The sequence below is a fragment of the Cucurbita pepo genome, chromosome LG14 (genome assembly GCF_002806865.2).
Source record: "Cucurbita pepo subsp. pepo cultivar mu-cu-16 chromosome LG14, ASM280686v2, whole genome shotgun sequence".
NCBI lineage: Eukaryota > Viridiplantae > Streptophyta > Magnoliopsida > Cucurbitales > Cucurbitaceae > Cucurbita > Cucurbita pepo.
The window spans coordinates 7,861,976-7,881,244 of record NC_036651.1 but is presented as its reverse complement, the minus strand read 5'-3'; the positions used below and the strand labels follow the sequence as shown (position 1 = coordinate 7,881,244).

The 19,269-nt window shown below is 35.9% G+C and overlaps 2 protein-coding genes across 5 annotated transcripts; both read left to right on the top strand.

Annotated features, from left to right (window-relative positions):
- The first annotated feature begins 980 nt into the window (after nucleotides 1-980).
- LOC111810072 (E3 ubiquitin ligase PQT3-like) lies at nucleotides 981-8,696 on the top strand. Of its 2 annotated transcripts, none has more exons than XM_023696627.1 (15): nucleotides 981-1,943; nucleotides 2,368-2,464; nucleotides 2,772-2,856; nucleotides 2,957-3,123; nucleotides 3,212-3,288; nucleotides 3,435-3,491; nucleotides 3,599-3,755; nucleotides 3,841-3,989; nucleotides 4,200-4,364; nucleotides 4,454-4,750; nucleotides 4,946-4,987; nucleotides 5,128-5,383; nucleotides 6,056-6,175; nucleotides 6,400-6,484; nucleotides 7,698-8,696. In XM_023696627.1, the coding sequence occupies exons 1-15, from the start codon at nucleotides 1,778-1,780 to the stop codon at nucleotides 8,346-8,348; spliced, it is 2,571 nt and encodes an 856-aa protein (XP_023552395.1). In that variant the 5' UTR covers nucleotides 981-1,777; the 3' UTR covers nucleotides 8,349-8,696. The 2 variants fall into 2 exon arrangements, with proteins under 2 accessions (XP_023552395.1, XP_023552396.1); XM_023696628.1 differs by having other exon boundaries at nucleotides 1,778-1,943; nucleotides 6,403-6,484.
- A 532-nt stretch (nucleotides 8,697-9,228) lies between these two features.
- On the top strand, nucleotides 9,229-15,069 carry LOC111809635 (formyltetrahydrofolate deformylase 1, mitochondrial-like). 3 transcript variants are annotated; one of them, XM_023696008.1, is made up of 10 exons: nucleotides 9,229-9,530; nucleotides 9,626-9,853; nucleotides 9,988-10,100; nucleotides 11,816-11,966; nucleotides 12,048-12,121; nucleotides 12,197-12,356; nucleotides 12,586-12,684; nucleotides 12,786-12,872; nucleotides 13,213-13,384; nucleotides 14,679-15,069. In XM_023696008.1, the coding sequence occupies exons 2-9, from the start codon at nucleotides 9,704-9,706 to the stop codon at nucleotides 13,357-13,359; spliced, it is 981 nt and encodes a 326-aa protein (XP_023551776.1). In that variant the 5' UTR covers nucleotides 9,229-9,530; nucleotides 9,626-9,703; the 3' UTR covers nucleotides 13,360-13,384; nucleotides 14,679-15,069. The 3 variants fall into 3 exon arrangements, with proteins under 3 accessions (XP_023551776.1, XP_023551777.1, XP_023551775.1); XM_023696009.1 differs by having other exon boundaries at nucleotides 9,229-9,533; nucleotides 9,628-9,853; nucleotides 13,213-13,393; XM_023696007.1 differs by having other exon boundaries at nucleotides 9,230-9,533; nucleotides 9,628-9,853.
- The last annotated feature ends 4,200 nt before the right edge of the window (nucleotides 15,070-19,269 follow it).

Here is a 19,269-nt window from a genome sequence, read left to right as displayed (position 1 = left end):
TGAATGGACTTTTTTTTTGTCGCTGCAACTATTTAAGTTGAAGTGATTACACAATAACGTGGCGTATCCTTTCGTGCATGGGTACTGTTTAGACCGCGAGTATGAAATACGTTTGAATGGATAGTCACGTCATCTCTAAATCGTCACGTGTAGGTGCAATGTATGTATCTATATATATATAAATTTTATATTTTGTTTTTATTGTAAATAAATTTTTTAAATTGTCCATTTATGAAGTAAGGGAGATTTATTTTTTATTTTAAGATTTAAACTCTTTTTAATTAACCTTTCAAAAAATATTTTTAATAAAAGTAAATAATTTTAGTATATTATAAGATTTTATTTTATGAATATATTCTTCAATTTGTTTGATACTTAAAATTATTTATTTTACAAATTTGACTGCACTCATAAAATAATATTAAATTTTAACAAACCAAATTATTTTAATTTAATGGAAAATTAAATTAAATTAAATTATTTAATACAACATAAAAATTGATTTTTTTTAATTACATTTAAATTTAACCAGCTGCATCAATTTTTAATACAAATTTAAAGAAATGTTGTAATATTCATCCTAAACTATATAAATGATGTAATATTTAGTTTAAAATTTGATTAAAGTTATAATTTTTTTTGTTAAATAAATTATAAAATACGGCATAAAACTGATGGAATTTAAGTAATTAATTTTATATTTTTGTTAAAATTCGTGAGTTTGAGAATATTTATGAAATTTTAGACAATAATTTTGTAAACATTTTTAAAAATTTAAAAATGTTTTTTAAATTAATAGTAAAAATATTTTAAAAGAAAAAATAAAATACGTGGCTTAGCGAAAAAGAAAAGAAAAAAAGCGCGGATTAAAATGAGAAAACGCGGCTTTTCCGGCAAAAGCGAAACCCGAAATTCACAAGAAAGCAATCTCTTTGTGGACTATAAAAGGAAGCCCTTCGCGGTTTACAGCCTCTAATTTTTTCAAGCTATCCAAAAAGTTGGTCTCTCTCCCATTCCCCACATTTCCTTAGCCCTAACGCAACTCCGAACTCTCGGGCGCTTCGAACCGCCAATTATTCCCTTGGATTTCATGGATTTCTGTTCCGTTTTGTGATTTTATCGCTTCGTCGTTGAAGAATCCGATCGATCTTTGCTATTTTCATATACCGTTGGGGAGTTCCGGGATCTTGATTGCTGCTTGACGAATGGTGCTGTTTTGAGAATCCGATCTCTTGCCGCTGCTGTTTTCTTTGTTGGTCGATTTGTGAAGATAAGATTTCTGATTCTGTTGGATTTTTTTTAATCTGATCGGGCTGAAGATTCTCGGTGCTTGCTTTCGGTGTGGGCTTAAGGTTTTTGTTGATCTTCCTTGAGTTATTTGTTTCTCGGCGGACTCTTCGATAAAGAGGACAACTACTATTTCTCCTGCGATCTACGGAACTCCCTTGAAATCAAGAGGAGGTTCTTATCGTCCTCGGAGTTTTGACGGAATCCATTGAGAATTATTGTACTTTTGTCGGACGAGAATTAGCGGGAATTTCAGCGAACGAAGTTCGTAGAAGCCCTCTTTTCGGCAGTTCGATTTGTTCCATCCCGGCTTTATTGAAGGGAAAAGTGTTTGATATTTTGTATTGTTTCATTTGTTCGAGTTAAATATAAGGGCCTTTTTTTCTGAAGGCCATCGAACCTTTTATTTTCCTCCCATCCTCCCCTTACATTCCTTTCCTGTTTCTTTTGCTTTTATATATTATTTTTGAAAAAAAAGAAAAGAAGTACTATGGCGGTGTATTATAAATTTAAGAGTGCAAGAGATTATGATTCAATTGCTATGGACGGTCCTTTCATCTCCGTTGGTACTTTGAAAGAAAATTTGTTTGAATCAAAGCAGTTGGGAAGGGGCACTGATTTTGACCTTGTGGTCTCCAACGCCCAGACTAATGAAGGTGGGTTTTGGCTCCTCCAATTGAATTTAGCTAATTTTAATAGATACATTTGAAGCGATTCTGGGGTTGCGTGGCTGTTAGAAGAGTGCTACTTGCGACCACCAATTATCTCCTAAATTTTTGGAAGATTTATTTTATTTCTAGTCTAAAATTCCAGGTTTGAAGGCACTTAATTGCATAAACACTTAACTTTTTACTTTTCTGAAACTAAGAACTGTGGGAATTTCATTAGGTTTTGGTTTAATCGAATGGTCAGTTTAACAATGTAGGATAGCTTACGAGATTATCCTTGTATTAATATCTGGAAGAATTACAATGGGGTTCTTCTGACCGTCTATGGAGATTCACATATTCTAAGTCTGGTTTTTGGATTGATATCGTTCTATTGTTTTATAGATTCTGTTATCTCCTTTGTAATTTTCAGAATATCTTGATGAAGCAATGTTGATCCCAAAGAATACTTCAGTTTTAATTCGTCGTGTTCCTGGAAGACCTCGTTTACCCATTGTTACAAAACAAGAGTACGATCTTAAACCTTTAATCAAATGGTTTTTGTATAAGTTGATGTTACATGTGTGTTTGATTCTTTTATCTAATTTATATCATATCATCTTCCTTAAATGAACATCCTTTCTTCCTTGTAAAATGAAGAAAAGAATGTTCATTATGCCACATGTGTTAGCAGCACCGAGTTGGTGCCCCTAGGTCACGTGAGCATAAGCCTATAAACAAAATAAACTGCTGGACATGTAAATGCAAATCTGAAGTCAGTTTCTTATGGAGATAACTTTTGATGATTCGACTTAGTGAAGGTGTTTGGTTTTGCAGGCCAAAAGTGGAAGGTGAAATTGAAGAGACCGAACAATACAATTCAACCGTTCCAGTTTCAGATTCGTCAGCTGCCCTGAGATTTGTGAGCCTTAGTCTTCATATTATGAATTTGTATTTGATTCAGATTGTATGATGTTATTGCTTCGGCAATCTTTTAATTGACACATCTTTTGATCTGACAGACCGAAGATTCTGAGTGGGATGAGTTTGGTAACGATCTGTATGCAATTCCTGAAGTGCTTCCAGTTCAGCCAAGTAATCCTATTCCAGATGCACCTCCTACAAATAGAGCTGAAGAGGACAGCAAAATTAAGGCTTTAATTGATACCCCAGCCTTAGATTGGCAACAGTGAGTTACATTCTACTATTGTTGCAACTGTCAGTTGTGATGTGTTTATTTATAATTCTGATTATCAACGTGCATTTATGGATTGCAGTCAAGGTTCTGATGGGTTTGGACCCGGTAGGGGTTTTGGTAGAGGCGCTGGTGGAAGGATGGGAGGACGTGGTTTTGGTATGGACTTATCCTGACCAATTTATATTTTATTTAATGATTCATGTGATGAACATGGGCTATATTGCTGCCATCTGCTTAAACCCAAAATGTAATAAAATCATCACTCAACTCTAATCTCTGTATCATTTGGCGATATTGTGCAGGATTTGAAAGGAAAACACCTCCACAGGGATACGTGTGTCACAGATGCAAAGTTCCTGGTGCGTTCATGTTTTTCTTAGTTAAGGCATTGTTTGTCTTCGTTATTTCCTTTTTTCATTTTCCTTACCGTCTGCGGGGATCTGAATGTATTTATTTCTGTGTCCAGGGCATTTTATTCAACATTGCCCCACAAATGGGGATCCGACTTATGACATAAAAAGAGTGAAGCCTCCCACTGGGATTCCGAAGTCTATGCTGATGGCTACTCCTGATGGCTCATATGCATTGCCAAGTGGTGCTGTAGCTGTCTTGAGGCCGAATGAGTAAGATATATTTTTCAGTGTGTTTCAGTTTAATTGTGGATTTGGTTTACTCTAGTCATTCATTCATCATACCTGAATGAAACAGGGCTGCTTTTGAGAAGGAAATTGAAGGACTACCTTCGACACGATCAGTTGGTGATTTTCCCCCTGAGCTTCACTGTCCTCTGTGCAAGGAGGTTATGAAAGATGCTGTCTTAACAAGCAAGTGTTGCTTTATGAGCTTTTGTGATAAATGTAAGACTACAATTTCGTAACTATTACTACCACGTGGTTCTTTTTACTAAATAACATCTTTCAGAGTTAAGAACTCCAGCTATTTCAAGTGTTAGTTACCGTTCAGTTAGCTTGACCCTGTTAATTATTGTGAGTTCTTAAAACATTATGCATGCCTCTCATGCGCATACTAAAAGTTAGCGTTTTGAATGTGTAAAACGTTTGTCACAGGTATTAGGGACCATATTATCTCTAAGTCAGCATGCGCTTGTGGAGCGACCAACATTCTTGCAGATGATCTCTTGCCAAATAAGACACTCAGGGATACAATCAATCGCATTCTGGAGTCTGGTAATAGTAGTGCTGATAATGCTGGTAGTACCTTTCAGGTGCAAGGTATGCGTTTTAAAGTTTTGGTCTTTCACTTAGACTGAGATTTTTCTTTGCTATATTATGACTTATTCCGGTTGATAATTCATGTTTAGATATGGAATCTGCTCGCATTGCACAGCCAAAGGTTCCTTCCCCTACCGTATCTGCTGCTTCTAAGGGAGAAAGAAATATACAGTCAGTCAACGAAGAGACTACAATGACCAAGCAGGTAAATGAGGAAAAGGCTATTACTTCTGGACCCCAGAGCTTAGAGAAGGCGAAGGCCACAAAAGCAGTTGACGAATCTGAAGCTACACATGAGTCGATGAGTGTGAGGGAACAAGCTTCACAAGGAAGCGCTTTAATAGTTGATGAAGAAGTACAGCAGAAGATGGCTGCTAGTGAGGCAGGTAATATTATGAGGAATAGTGCGCGTGTTTGAAATGTGTTGGTTTGCTATGGACAACTTAATTTAAAGAAGTTTCTCCACATAGTTATTTTTTGCAATCTGAGAAGTGAAATTTCTGTGGATACACCATGTTGATTTACTCTTATATTATTATAATTTGGATTGGAACTTATTATCTTTTTTTTTTTTGATACAGTCAAGAAAAAGAAGAAGAAGAAAGTTCGCATGCCTGCAAATGGTATTCAAATCTGTTGCATGATGTTTTTACTCAATATTTCTACACTCCTGGCATTTTTTTTTTATTATTTTTTTTTTATCAAGAATTTGGTTGAGTTTGCTCTAATGTCGGGGGTATTATTGTGGATGACTGACTCTCAGACGTACAATGGAAAACTTCTCAAGATCTTGCAATGGAGAACTATATGATGCCCATGGGTGGCCCAACGCCATATAATAACCCATATTGGATGGGCGCACAACCTGGTTTTGACGGATACATGTCTTCATATGCTGCTCCAATGCCGTACATGGGTGGTTATGGGTTAGGTCCCTTGGACATGCCATTTGGACCTGTCATGCCTCAGGATCCATTTGCTATGCAAAATTACATGTTTCCTGTTGCTCCGCCTCAGAGGTATGCCTTCATAGTTTATATGAAATGCAATAGTTTATTTTTTTTATAAGAATACGAAATGCAATGCTTAACAAGTTTTAATAGAAAAACGTTTAATGAGTTTTTTTTTAATCGAATGGCAAAAGTCTCCGTGTGGTACTTGTAGTTGAAATGTAATGATAGAACTTTTGAAGATAAGAGCAGGGAAGGGACACGGTGTCGAAGTGTCTTGAAGACACCCCTCCCCCCTCCTTTGAAGTGTTTGTAGGAATTGCGTTTCTTTCTTTAAAAATATTTCTTTCGAAAGCCATTTCAAATGAAATATTAGTGAATTGTATTACTTCCTTTGAACTAGAGCCTCTATAACTAGTCTACTTTGCTTATTAGCCCGTCTAGAAGCTTTTGGTAATCCTATGGCCTTTTTTGTGTATCATACCTCTCAGTTACAATATGTACTTCTGTTTCCTAATCGACCGGTTCCATTCGTTGTGGGCTTAGCTGAATGTGCAATACATGTACTCATTGCTAATGAGATCTACTTTGTGTTTCTTTTTGTGCACGTGACTGATTGCATGTCATCATATTGTTGGTCGCCATCCTATTTGTTTTGTGTTTTTCTGCTACTTTATCAAACGAATGCTTTCACACTATTTTGTTCATTGCTGAAGAGATTTCAATATTGTACATATTTAGGGATCTTGCGGACTTTGGCATGGGTATGAATATTGCACCTCCCGCAATGAGCCGTGAGGAATTTGAGGCTCGGAAAGCTAGTTTGAGGAGGAAGCATGAAAATGAGAGACGAGTTGAAAGGTAATTTGAAGCTTTATACTCTCTTTTCGTGAGAGAAAAAGGGTTTTGTGGCAGGTTGGAGTGTGTTGTTCTGTGGGTCTTTTAGGAAGAGAAATGACAGGGAGTGATCTTTGGACTCTTATTGGGTTCAATGTGTATCTGTAGGCTTCATTGGCTAAACCATTTTAAGCTGTTTTGAAAATATCCTTTCAATTGTTATACATTTATTGTGGAACATCTTGCAGCAGGGAGCGGGAGCCACCGAAAGATCGGGAGTTCGGAAGGGAAGTGAGCAGAGGCGGTGATGTCTCTTCAATGAAACAAAAATCTGTACGTCCGTGTTCATATCTGTGCAGCACTTTTAATTTTGTTTTGAATTCTTTTATGCTATCAATTTGGTCAGACATTAGTAAGTTGGTAGAGTTTTNGACCGCTTCCATTCGTTGTGGGCTTAGCTGGATGTGCAATACATGTACTCATTGCTAATGAGATCTACTTTGTGTTTCTTTTTGTGCACGTGACTGATTGCATGTCATCATATTGTTGGTCGCCATCCTATTTGTTTTGTGTTTTTCTGCTACTTTATCAAACGAATGCTTTCACACTATTTTGTTCATTGCTGAAGAGATTTCAATATTGTACATATTTAGGGATCTTGCGGACTTTGGCATGGGTATGAATATTGCACCTCCCGCAATGAGCCGTGAGGAATTTGAGGCTCGGAAAGCTAGTTTGAGGAGGAAGCATGAAAATGAGAGACGAGTTGAAAGGTAATTTGAAGCTTTATACTCTCTTTTCGTGAGAGAAAAAGGGTTTTGTGGCAGGTTGGAGTGTGTTGTTCTGTGGGTCTTTTAGGAAGAGAAATGACAGGGAGTGATCTTTGGACTCTTATTGGGTTCAATGTGTATCTGTAGGCTTCATTGGCTAAACCATTTTAAGCTGTTTTGAAAATATCCTTTCAATTGTTATACATTTATTGTGGAACATCTTGCAGCAGGGAGCGGGAGCCACCGAAAGATCGGGAGTTCGGAAGGGAAGTGAGCAGAGGCGGTGATGTCTCTTCAATGAAACAAAAATCTGTACGTCCGTGTTCATATCTGTGCAGCACTTTTAATTTTGTTTTGAATTCTTTTATGCTATCAATTTGGTCAGACATTAGTAAGTTGGTAGAGTTTTCTTCACTAAATTCTTCATCTACCTGTAAGATAAAGTGATACATTGATTGATTTACTTTGGAGCACTGTAATTTGTACCAACTTTTGTATATTAATGTAGTGCTTTTGTTGTGTACACCTTATTCTATGAGTATTTTATCTGTTCCAAGAAGTAAAACATGTAAGATAAAATCGAATTCCTTATCAACCTCCGATTTTTACTATAGGTTCGTGATTGCTTAGAATATGAGATAGCGAATCTCGTTTTATCGATGTATTATTATCGAGTAATTATCTTCAACCGTTTTATCTTCTTCGTTGAGAAGAGATGCACAAAATTTTACCCCTCTCAAATTGATTGTCTGAACCCTCTCCTTTATCATGTGCAGAAGTTTGCACCTCAAACTTCAACTGGTGAACCAAACCAGACTCGTCGCCGACCTGAGAGCTCACCCGACACTGCAAGGAATGCTGGACCACCTTGCCCGCCCCCACGCAAAAGAAAGGCAGAGCACCTTGATCATGGTATTGAAAAGGATAACAATAATGATCGTTATGACCATGGCCACCATCGCCATCGTCAACATTCCGAGTCCCAAGCAGCCTCTGAAGTCTCGGCTAAATCTGCCACCAGTGCAGCTGCTGACCGCAAGCAGAAGACGAGCGTGTTTTCTCGCATTAGCTTCCTGGAGGAAGAGACAATGAAGAAACGGAAATTGCACCCTTCAAAGGAAGCACCACCGAGCGACTCTGGTGCTTCAGCAGCCCATCACAAGGTATCATCCAGTGGACACTACGATGACTACAAGGCAAAGACAGTCACAACGGCGACTGCTCGTGGTAGGAGTAGAGCCGCTTCTGTTGATTGTGAGTCGAGCGACGATGATAGGCATTTCAAGAGAAAGCCATCCAGGTACGAGCCATCACCTCCTCCACCATCAGACTGGGATCAGGGGGAGTCAAGACATCCCAGAGGCTCAACTAGAGAGCGGGAGCGGGACCGGGAGCGCAAGAGTAGTAGCTACAGCAAACATAGGTAGGTAGTATCTCGAGGGGATCACGAAGAACCAAGGCACCCCGAGAACGTAGCAGCCTCTGCAAATGTAGGGTAGTTCCATGGAGATGTGCCTTGCCACAGGTTTAAACAGAACCTATATCGCTCGGCTCCCGTCATCTTCCTAGCGGTAAAACATCAAGAAACGCTGTCGAAAGCTCCAAATCGATTTGTGTATTGGGTTTAAGTGAAAGTACAGGCATATGTGTTGAATGAGAGCGGATAAGACTGTCATACAAGCTTGTACATTGTGTTCAAGCTTCTTCTGTATTTGCTTGTCATAAATCTAATAATATACGAATGAAAATCACCATTCTCAGATCCTTTTTATTCAGTCTGAATTTTAATTTTGTTTTATTTTATTTCGTTCTCGATCGTTAGAGATCTGTTAGATAATATTTATCGAGACAATTTATACATAATTTAATTCGTTAAAATATATATCGACGATAAAAAATGCAACAATATAGAATTTTCATTTAGAGACAAACTACTAAAATTACAAATTTTAAAATAGACATAAAAATCAAAACTCATAAATTAATCATACATATTTAACTATTTTAGCAATTGAATTAAATTAACATTACTCTTAATTAATGTTTCAATGTAAAAATATTAATTTATGTTTTAGTTTACTTGATTAATTAACTAATATATTAAATAATGTTAATTTAATTTATTATCTCACATTTAATTAATTAATTCAATATGAAAATTTCAGATATTAATTATCATAAATATTTAATATCTTAGATTTAATCTCCCACATTAATTTGAATTAAAAAAAAAGGAATTAATTTGAATTTAAAAATTTTCAATATCTTTGATTAAAAAAATGGACTCGGAAGGGAAAATAGAAAATATATCCTCACGTTAATTTTCCCTTCTATCTATCTGTTTGTGTGTGTCTTCACCTCCAGATTTTCATTCCCATTTTGATTTTCTTCTCACCGTCGATTCGCCGGAGCTCTGATCCGGTTCCGGAACCTGTCTTCTTCTCTCCTTCTCCTTCTCCCCTTTCTCCATTAGTGCAATTGGAATCCTCTCTCGTTCTCTTCCGTTTGCGGCATTGGCGTTGATTTGATTGAGGCCAAGGCCGGTTCTGTTCCAAGCAGAGCAACAATTGGCATCAAAGGAGCTTGGTTAATCCGTCAGGGAATGGAGGGAGGTAGCATTAGAGGATTCGATTTTTCTGGTATTGTTCATTTTTTCCTTTCTTTTCGGTAGTGGATTTGATCGGATTTCGTTTGTTGTTATTGCAGTGGATTCGTTTGTGCGTTGTGAGTTCTGAGCCTTGAGGAGCTCGGAAGGTTCGCAACTTGGGAGGGAGGAAGAGAGATGGTCCTCATTCGAAGAGTTTCGTCGACTTTCCCTCGAGTTTTTGCGTTTGCGAATAGGTCCTTGTGTTCTTTGAATTCTCCGGGCGAGTCCTTGGATTTACCGACCTCTTCCTCTTTCACTCATGGAATCCATGTCTTCCATTGTCCTGTAAGTTCTCCTCCGATTGCTGACTAAGTTAGACTGCTTCGAGTCTGTGTTCTATTCTAATATAAATGTCTCTACTATCGGATATAAAGACGAAGGATAGATTGCTTGTGCGATTTATACTGGTTTTGTGATAGGATGCCATGGGAATCGTTGCTAAGCTGTCGGAATGTATAGCTTCCAGAGGGGGAAACATACTCGGCGCCGATATTTTTGTCCCTGAAAACAAGAACGTCTTCTATTCCAGAAGGTAATCTATGGCTTCTTTTGCTTATGGTGGTCTCTGAATAAATCATTTCATATTGTTGTACTATGTAACTGCCCTTTTCTTATTCTGTGCTTTAAAAGGGTTTTATAGATCATATGAATATGAACATAAGGAAGGAAGCCAATCTCCAGCTAATAAATAAATCACTCAATTGACACATAGAGTTTTGATAATGTAATTGTTGAAAGGAGAGTCAAGTTTACACTAAAAAATAGTCAGTAGATTCAAAAGAGACGCCATCTAGAAATTGTTCCAAGGGTTATCTTTGTTGTTAAAGATCCTGTTAAATGATGTCTCTATCTTATTATGGGTCTTTGTTGAATTAAACAAAAAACAATATGATCCATCCAGAACCTATCAAGGGGGTTTGTGTTTTTGCTATAGATGAAAGAAAGAGGTCTGTTATAGTCTTGTCATCTGCAAAGTCAAATCTCAAGTCAAGGTGTTTGCGCTTTAGAAAGATTGCAGGGCATTGAGGCTTGACTAAGAATCTCGAAAGGGATTTTGAAGCCTACTCTGCTACAGCGAACCGTTAGGTTAGCAGGGTGCCCCGGTTTGGGGGCTTGAAGGACTTAGAGCCATGACGAGGGTATCAAAGCCAATGGTTCGGCCATGCCATGGCTAGTGGGAAAAAAAACCATAGGCTAGTGTTGCGAAGAGGCTGGGAGCAGACTCATTTTTCGGCCACAGTATACTTAGCCCCTTAATTTTGTAATCTAATTTACGCAATTACATATAAGGCTAAATTGATCTACTCAACAATTGTCGCATTCAAAGTAAAAGATGTTCTTTTATTTTGTTTGGTGTCTGCCTAGGAAACGTGGATACAAATGAAAGGATAATGATTACGACAGGTTTAATATATGAACTTTATGTTTGATTAACTCCTTGTTAAGCAACATGTTCCATGACCTTGTGGTGAGTCAAGAAAGACATCCATGCTCATATTTCATTTTCTACTATATTTTTTCTTGTATCTCTATAAGCCGTGTCCTCCTTTTATTGTATATGAGGATTACTCATAATTTTCAAGAGTGAAATTTGATCTTGTGTTCCTGGCTGTTACTGAGGACTTGCATCAGTAACTGCAATATTATACTGACATAATTGCTGCTTTCTGGGATGTTATTGAAGACTTGCATTAGTAACTACAATTTGAGAGGAACATCATGATTTTACTTTGTTTTTTCCTTTCTGGGAACAGTGGAAGTTCTTGCATACTTGATACTCTTAAAAAGCGTTGTTATTGTTGTTTTCTGGGAACAGTGGAAGTTCTTGCATATATGAAAAGCATGCCTAAAAAGCTACCAAGCATTTCTCGGGAAGTTTAGAACATTATAACTGCTCTTCTTTGGTATCCATGGAAGTCTTAAGAGTGGTTGATGAGAGAACATTTCTAGTCTTGTGTTCAAGAATGTAATTCATGACTTGCATTTGTAACTTGAAATAAAAGAGTATTCCGATTGTACACATACTGCTCCCTAGTGGGATTATGTATGCTACGCTGTGAACCTGTTTTTGTCTGTAAAAACTAGTACATTTTTTAGTTTTATGGCCATTAACTTGGCTGTGATGAATATCCTATTGAACTTTATTATATCTTCAAGGAAGCAATTTGGATTTCTCTTGTGCACTATGCTGAAAGCGAAAACTCAGCTTGAACCACCACCCGTGTCTGACTTTCGTTTTATGTGCAGCCAGTTTCTTTTTGATCCTTGTAAATGGCCTAGGATGCAAATGGATGAAGACTTCCTTAAGATTTCCAAAACATTTAACGCTTGGAAATCTGTTGTCCGAGTACCAGATCAAGACCCCAAGTATAAGATTGCAATTCTTGCTTCAAAACAGGTATACATATACCGGTCAATTTCATGTCAATCTTTTTTGTTTGCATGGATATTTGAGATTAACTTACTTTTCCCATTGCAGGATCATTGTCTGGTTGACTTACTTCATCACTGGCAAGGAGGGAAACTTCCAGTGGAAATAACTTGTGTTATAAGGTCAATTTTCCGAAACTTGCTTCTTTAATTTGTTTCGAAGTACCGTGACCTTTCTTCTCAATCCACTTGTTTCAGTAATCACGATAGAGCCCCCAACACCCATGTTATGCGATTTCTTGAAAGGCATGGTATTGCTTATCATTATTTGCACACATACAATGATAATAAAAGAGAAGGAGAGATATTGGAATTGGTGAAGAATACTGATTTTTTAGTACTCGCCAGGTATATGCAGGTAAATTGGATCATAATACTTATGCATTCGTACCAGCTGAATCCTTTTGAAAAAAATTAGTTAATTATGAAGTTCCAAATCATGTTCTTTATGAAATCCGAGATCTACAAAGTCAATGGATGTTGTCTTGTTGAAAAGTAAAGTAAATCTTAATTCAATTTCTTAGTGTTAACTGATTCATTGAGCAATTCAATACCTAATCCTGGCCGTTATCAAATTTCTTCTGCAGGTATTGTCTGGTAGTTTCTTGAGGGGCTACAGAAATGATGTAATTAACATCCACCATGGTCTTCTGCCTTCATTCAAGGGTAGTAATCCTTCAAAACAGGCAAGTTACACAAGCCATCAATCCCCCCTCCCCAACTCCCATTTTGTTTATCTTTTCTGCAACTGTCTATGCATCTTTAATCTGTTGGATTTCATTGACAGGCGTTTAATGCTGGCGTGAAGTTAATTGGTGCTACAAGCCATTTTGTGACAGAAGAACTCGATGCTGGACCAATCATTGAACAGATGGTATCTTTTAGATAGATTGTTTGATGCAACTAATCTGCATGTTGTCTATTTCCTTGTTCTTTATCTCTGAACATAGCCTGCTCCTCTACTTCTTTTTTCTTTTTATAAATTCTTGGGTGTTTAATTCTTGTTCTTTATTTTTGAACCATGCCTCTCCTCTCCTCCTCTACCCTTCTTTTTTTCTTTTTATAAATTCTTGGATGTTTAATCAAGTCATTCTTAACCCTTGTTTTTCTAAAAAACTATTAAATACGCAGTCCATGGATTGTCCATGCGAACATGTTGGTTGCCATTTTCTTTTCATTAATATAACCACTAAGTTTTTGTTCAAAATTATCAGGTTGAGAGGGTTTCCCACAGAGATAATTTGCAGAGTTTTGTGCAGAAGTCCGAGACCTTAGAAAAGCAATGTCTAACGAATGCAATTAAATCATACTGTGAGCTGCGCGTTTTGCCATACGAGGAAAACAGGACTGTCGTTTTTTAAGAGGAAAAGGATGCATCCATTTGAAGTATGTCAAGTACATTTCTTCTTCTGCTCATTTGATTTTTCAATTAACATACTCTTTTTGGCATATTTTATACGTTGAATTCAATTTCAATTTATATATACCTTATACCTCTACCTTGATTTGTTTCAAATCAACTTGCAAGTTAAAAAAAATAAGTGGATTTATCTTTTTAACTCCGTTTAGACTAATTTGGAGCTTGATGGTGTGAAGAATATATTATATATTATCTTGTCTACTCTTTTGAATGTTCGCACAAAGAGTGTAGAGACCCAACTTTCTTTTTTTTAAAAAAAATTTAGAGACTAAAGTCGTTACTATACTGCATGTCAAAAGTTGTTGAAATCGAAGATGAACACAGCTCCCTTTGGGCTATGTGCAACTTAGATAGAGGTTTCTAGTGTTTTTGTAGGGTCGATGACTCATTTCTTCAACAATTTCACATGGCACTTGTTATGCAGACGATACATCAAGGGCAGTAAAGCCCATCTATAAGCATCTACATCAATGTACTCCAAAAATTTAAAAATTCAAACTTGTTTAGGACTAGCTTTTCCCTTCTTTACTAGAATGCCTAAACTCTTTTTTCATTGCTCGGAGAAAAACTTATGTGCTTGGAACCTGTCTTTTAGACGTGATTTAAACGTCTATCAAACTATCAATATGGAGACGATATATGATATCGAAATCTTATTGAATGTGAAGTGTCCTCTGTAAACATTGTCAAACCATCAATGTAAACCATCACAAGTTTTTTTTGCCATTATCAATGCTGATATAACATGAACTCTAACTATCTTCTTTAGTTATAATTCTCTTTCTCTACATAATATTCTCTTAATTTGGTCTCTGTTTTTTTCAATATCGATGTCTGTTCTAACATAAGTTTTTATTCATTTGCTCCATCCTAATATCATAAGTTTTCATGTTTAGTGAACTAGACTATAATTAAGATTTGAGCCTAATATTCCATTAATATTGTGAACTCTTTGGAAGACTGTATGGTGAGCATTCTTATTTGTGGGAATGCCATTGATTTGTCAGAGGGACTCGCTCGTCTAGACACGGTTTACAAATTAATCTCTTACCGAAGTAATTACTTATGCTAAATTCTTTAAGCATTTCTTAAACATCCTATACTAAAGTAATTATTTGTGTTAAATTTTGATGTTTATTGTCGTTGAAAGAAGATTTAAGTTTGATTACGTTGATTAGAGATCTATTAAACATTTGAAATAATTTTGAACTCAAACTTACCAAGTTCAAAAGCTAAACTGTGTAATTTTGTCTGTTTCAGAATATCTTCAACCGCTCGAGAGGAGAGACATTAATATTCTGGTTGCAGCTCGAGGACGTGGCTTATTTCGTAAGGAGTAGCATGCTTGTCAATGTCCAAGTACAATTATAAATTGGGCATGCTCAAAAAGTAATTACTCGTGGTCCAGAATTACTATTGGGTAAGGAAGAAAATAACATTTCATTTTCAAAGGTCAATGTTGCTTAGAAATAATGATGAATCAAAGTAAAATCATGTCCCTTTTTTTGGTTGAGATGAGATTAGATTCTTTTGGATATGATTATTAAGTTCATTAGGAGTTTGTTTAATTTGGATTAGCAAATAATTGATGCCCAAATAATATGACTTTAGATAAAAAGAAATTATTACAAGTAAAGAGAGTTCTTTTTTCTTTTCTTTTCTTTTCTTTTCCTTTTTACTTTATCATTGAAATGTAATCTATTGAATCATTCAAATCTTATGAGATAGATTAAGAACATAGCTCTTAACCTTTTCTCTCCTCTAGAAGTCTTTTGATTAACAAAATAAAGTACCTTTGAGGCATCATTTTAGTTGTTTGTGTTGAATTTTGACTACTTTTAAGTAACCAATTCCTTTAAATATTCGTTTTCGATGTCAAAATATTAAAAGAAAAAAGATTTCAACTCCGAGATTTGTATTATAATGCTCCACGTCTTGGATTTAGACAAAGATTTGGGATCTGGATTAGGCACTCAATGTCCGTAGCATTCTTTGTATTTCTTGTAATATGACCACGTTACCAACTTTTAGTATGCTTTGTTCTCACTTACATGTTTCGAAAGAAAATTTCGAAGGTTATTTAACATAAAATTACTCTAAGCCAAATATACTGAACTTTAAAGTTCTTATTATTGAGCTACCGAAAAGAAAGATACAGCTTATTAGTAAATGTTCATTCATGTACTCGTTTATTCGGGCGTTACATGTCTACTATCTGTCACCTTGGTCCATCCTTAAACCACATCTTACTAGAGAGATTTCACTTTGATACCATTTGTAATGTCACATACTCAGGATTTAGACTAGAATTTGAAATTTGGATTGTTGAGGATTATTGGGATTGGGAGTGTCCCACATTGGTTAATTTAGTGGAAGAGACTAGAATTTGAAATTTGGATTGTTGAGGATTATTGGGATTGGGAGTGTCCCACATTGGTTAATTTAGTGGAAGATCATGAGTTTATAAGTGAGGAATACTATCTCCATTGGTATGAGGCCTTTTGGGGAAGCCCAAAGCAAAGCCATGAGAGCTTAGGCTCAAAGTGGACAATATCATACCATTGTGGAGAGAGGAACAAAACATTTCTCCCTAGTAGACGTGTTTTAAAATCGTGAGACTGAGAACGACATGTAATGGGCCGAAACAGACAGTATCTACTAGCAGTGGGCTTGGGCTATTACACATGAACATGTTACCTGCTTGCTTAGCACAGTTTCTTTTAACATGCTTTGTTTTCGCTAATATACTTTCTCAATAAGTTTTCTTGTTATATCCTCATGACCACTCTCATTCAGATGTTGCTTTGTTTTCGCTAATATACTTTCTCAATAAGTTTTCTTGTTATATCCTCATGACCACTCTCATTCAGATGTTGTCTCGTTCATTCTTGTACCATATTTTACTCGGGTATCACATATATACTTCTTTTCCTAAATCGTAGTTAGATATATCGTACATCAATCTTAATCTTTCATATGGATGTAAATATATCGCTCTCTCTTAATAATCCACACGATTATTTAATAATCATGGAAGGTTAGCTATAATATCGATCATGGCAGTTACTATCAATCTAACCACGAATCGAAATCGATCACTTTTCATGTTATTTTGCAAAGAGACAAGAACGGGGAGAAAAAGTAAAAAGTAATTAGGGTTTATCAAGAATGTGTTTTTATAGTGAACGAGGAAAAGTATGGTAACTTTTATTACCAATATAAGGGATTTACTCGTGATCGTTCTTATTCGGATGTGGTCTCAGTTCATTCATATACCACTCATTTACCCGAGTGTCACGTAATTATTACAATAAGATTTCAAAAGTTAAAATATAGAAATAATAGTCGACATAAATAAAAAGAATAAATCAACAACTACATTCAATGCACGAGTTGAGTGCAATACAACTAATCCTATCATCATACCATCATACCATCATTTTCCCGAATAGGTCAAGACGTTTTTTCTCTTCTTTTTGTCTTAAAGATATCAAATTATGATCAAGGTAACCGGTATTCAAACAAACACCTATGAAAAAAACACAAACATTTAATCTCTTAAATTACGTCGAATCATGAAATAATATAATTTTTTTGTTATAAACAAATAACTTGAACTATGTTCGAAAGTTGATGTTCATATGATCAAATAATCCGACCAACTAAGACTACCTAATCAAAACCATAAAAGTTAAGTTGTGTTGGATTTTTTTCGGTTTGAGTTAGGCTGAATTTTTGTAAAATTGAAAATTCGGTTCGGTTTGTGAGTTGATATCTTTAAAAAGGTTAAGAATATTAACGTTTGTGACTAAGGTTAGTAGCTTTGTGATTTGTAAATGTTTGATATATGAATTTCATGATATTTTAGTTATTAATATAACATATATTGTAGATATATAGAAATTTTTTCAACCGAGGTTGGGTTGGGTTGTGAACTTGTAACAGTCCAACCTCACCATTAACAGATATTGTCCGCGTTTGTCAGTTAAGCATCACCGTCAACCTCATGGTTTTAAAACGCGTCTACAAGGGAGATGTTTCCACGTCTTTATAAGTAATGTTTCATTCTCCTCTCAACCGATGTGAGATCTCACAATCCACCTTTCTTGAGGACTTAACGTTCCCGCTGGTGCACCACTCGATATCTAGCTCTGATACAATTTGTAATAGCTTAAGTCCACCACTAGTAGATATTGTCCGCTTTAGTCCGTTACATATCGCTATCAGCCTTACAGTTTTAAAACACGTCTATTAGAGAAAGATTTTAAAACACCTCCCTCCAACCAACAAACTCTATTCGGGTTATTTGAGTCACTAACCTAACTATCAACTTCATGTTGGTTTAAAAGATTTTTCCAACTCGACCCATTACACCCCTACACGAAAGAACGGAAACCACTAAGTTCGAGAACTACGACGTACAATGGTCGTGTTAAATGCAATCCAGCTAACCCTAGCATTATAATTAAAATGACAGCAAAGAATAGCATAAGAAAAAAATGGTACCATTTTTGAGGTGAAAAGCTAGAACATAGGTCGGTCACTGTTCCATCTCATCCTTGTCTTCCAAGATTTCAACTCTTTGGTCCCAATGGCCATACCATTAAAGTTAAAATTAAAGTTAAAATTAAAATTATTTATTTAAAATAAAATTAAAATAAATGAGATGGGTCCATACAAGGAAGAACCAATGGCTGACCAAACATGCTTAGTCTTTGTCAAAATTTAAAACAAAAATTGATGTTTTCATAAAAAAAAAAATATATAAACCCAATAATAGTTTTGATATGAAATAATTTTTGTTCGGGTCATTTATAGGTTTCTAAAGTTAAAGTTTCGAAATAGGATCGAGAACGATTAAAAGGACGAGTGGGAGTGAAAACGAGACATAGTTGAGCTGAAGATGACTTTGGTTTGTCCCATTTTCATCGACATCGACTTTTAGTCAACATCATCTTTGTCTTGTCACGTTTTTTTTTTTTTTTGAGACTTTATAATGTTCGTATTTCTTGTTTTCCATTTCGTATATATATTTATCCAATTGTAATAACCAGACTTCTAGGAGTGTTCGTGGGTTAGGTTGGATCGGGTTGAGACATTTTGTAGACCAAACCCAGTTGTTCGAGTTGTAAATTTTTTCAACCAAAACCACTCTTACCAAACAGTGAACGGTGACATTCAACTCAATTTGAGTATATGTGTAACACCCCGCTCATCGTCAACGCGATTCACAGGAGTTACTACTGACCTCGATAATAAACTCCGACAACCAATGATAAATTTCAAAAAAATATTTCCAAAAACATCAAGTAAAACATTTAAAACGAGTGCTATTTAAACTTAAAACAACCGAAGTAGATTCTCGATAACGAAACCATAATTACATAAACAGACACAGACATGGATTCCCAAATAGTTCCTAGCCCGCTGGTCTCGCCCTCGTCCTCGGTTGGCCTGCATCAACTAAATCTGGAAAGAAAAGTTAAAAATAATTTTGATGAGTAATTAAATTACCCATTAAGTAGCCAACTTTATCTTTCATGAATTCATAACTAATCTTTACAGGTGTTTTTAAATTTTATTCGTCATTGACTCCTAGTTTCTCTTACTAGGGTCATCTGTTCATTAATGAGGTATCTCAGCTACCTCCAGCTTAGCATAGCAAATGTTTTTAAGTTTTATTCGACATTGACTCCTAGCTTCTCTTACTAGGGTCATCTATTCATTAATGAGGTATCTCAGCTACCTCCAGCTAGGTTACTGACTCTCTCTCGATATGCTTATCTAGAATTTTCGGACTCGTATGTAAGACTCGCTCTCGGTCAAATACGGCCCGTCTACTAATTGCTCT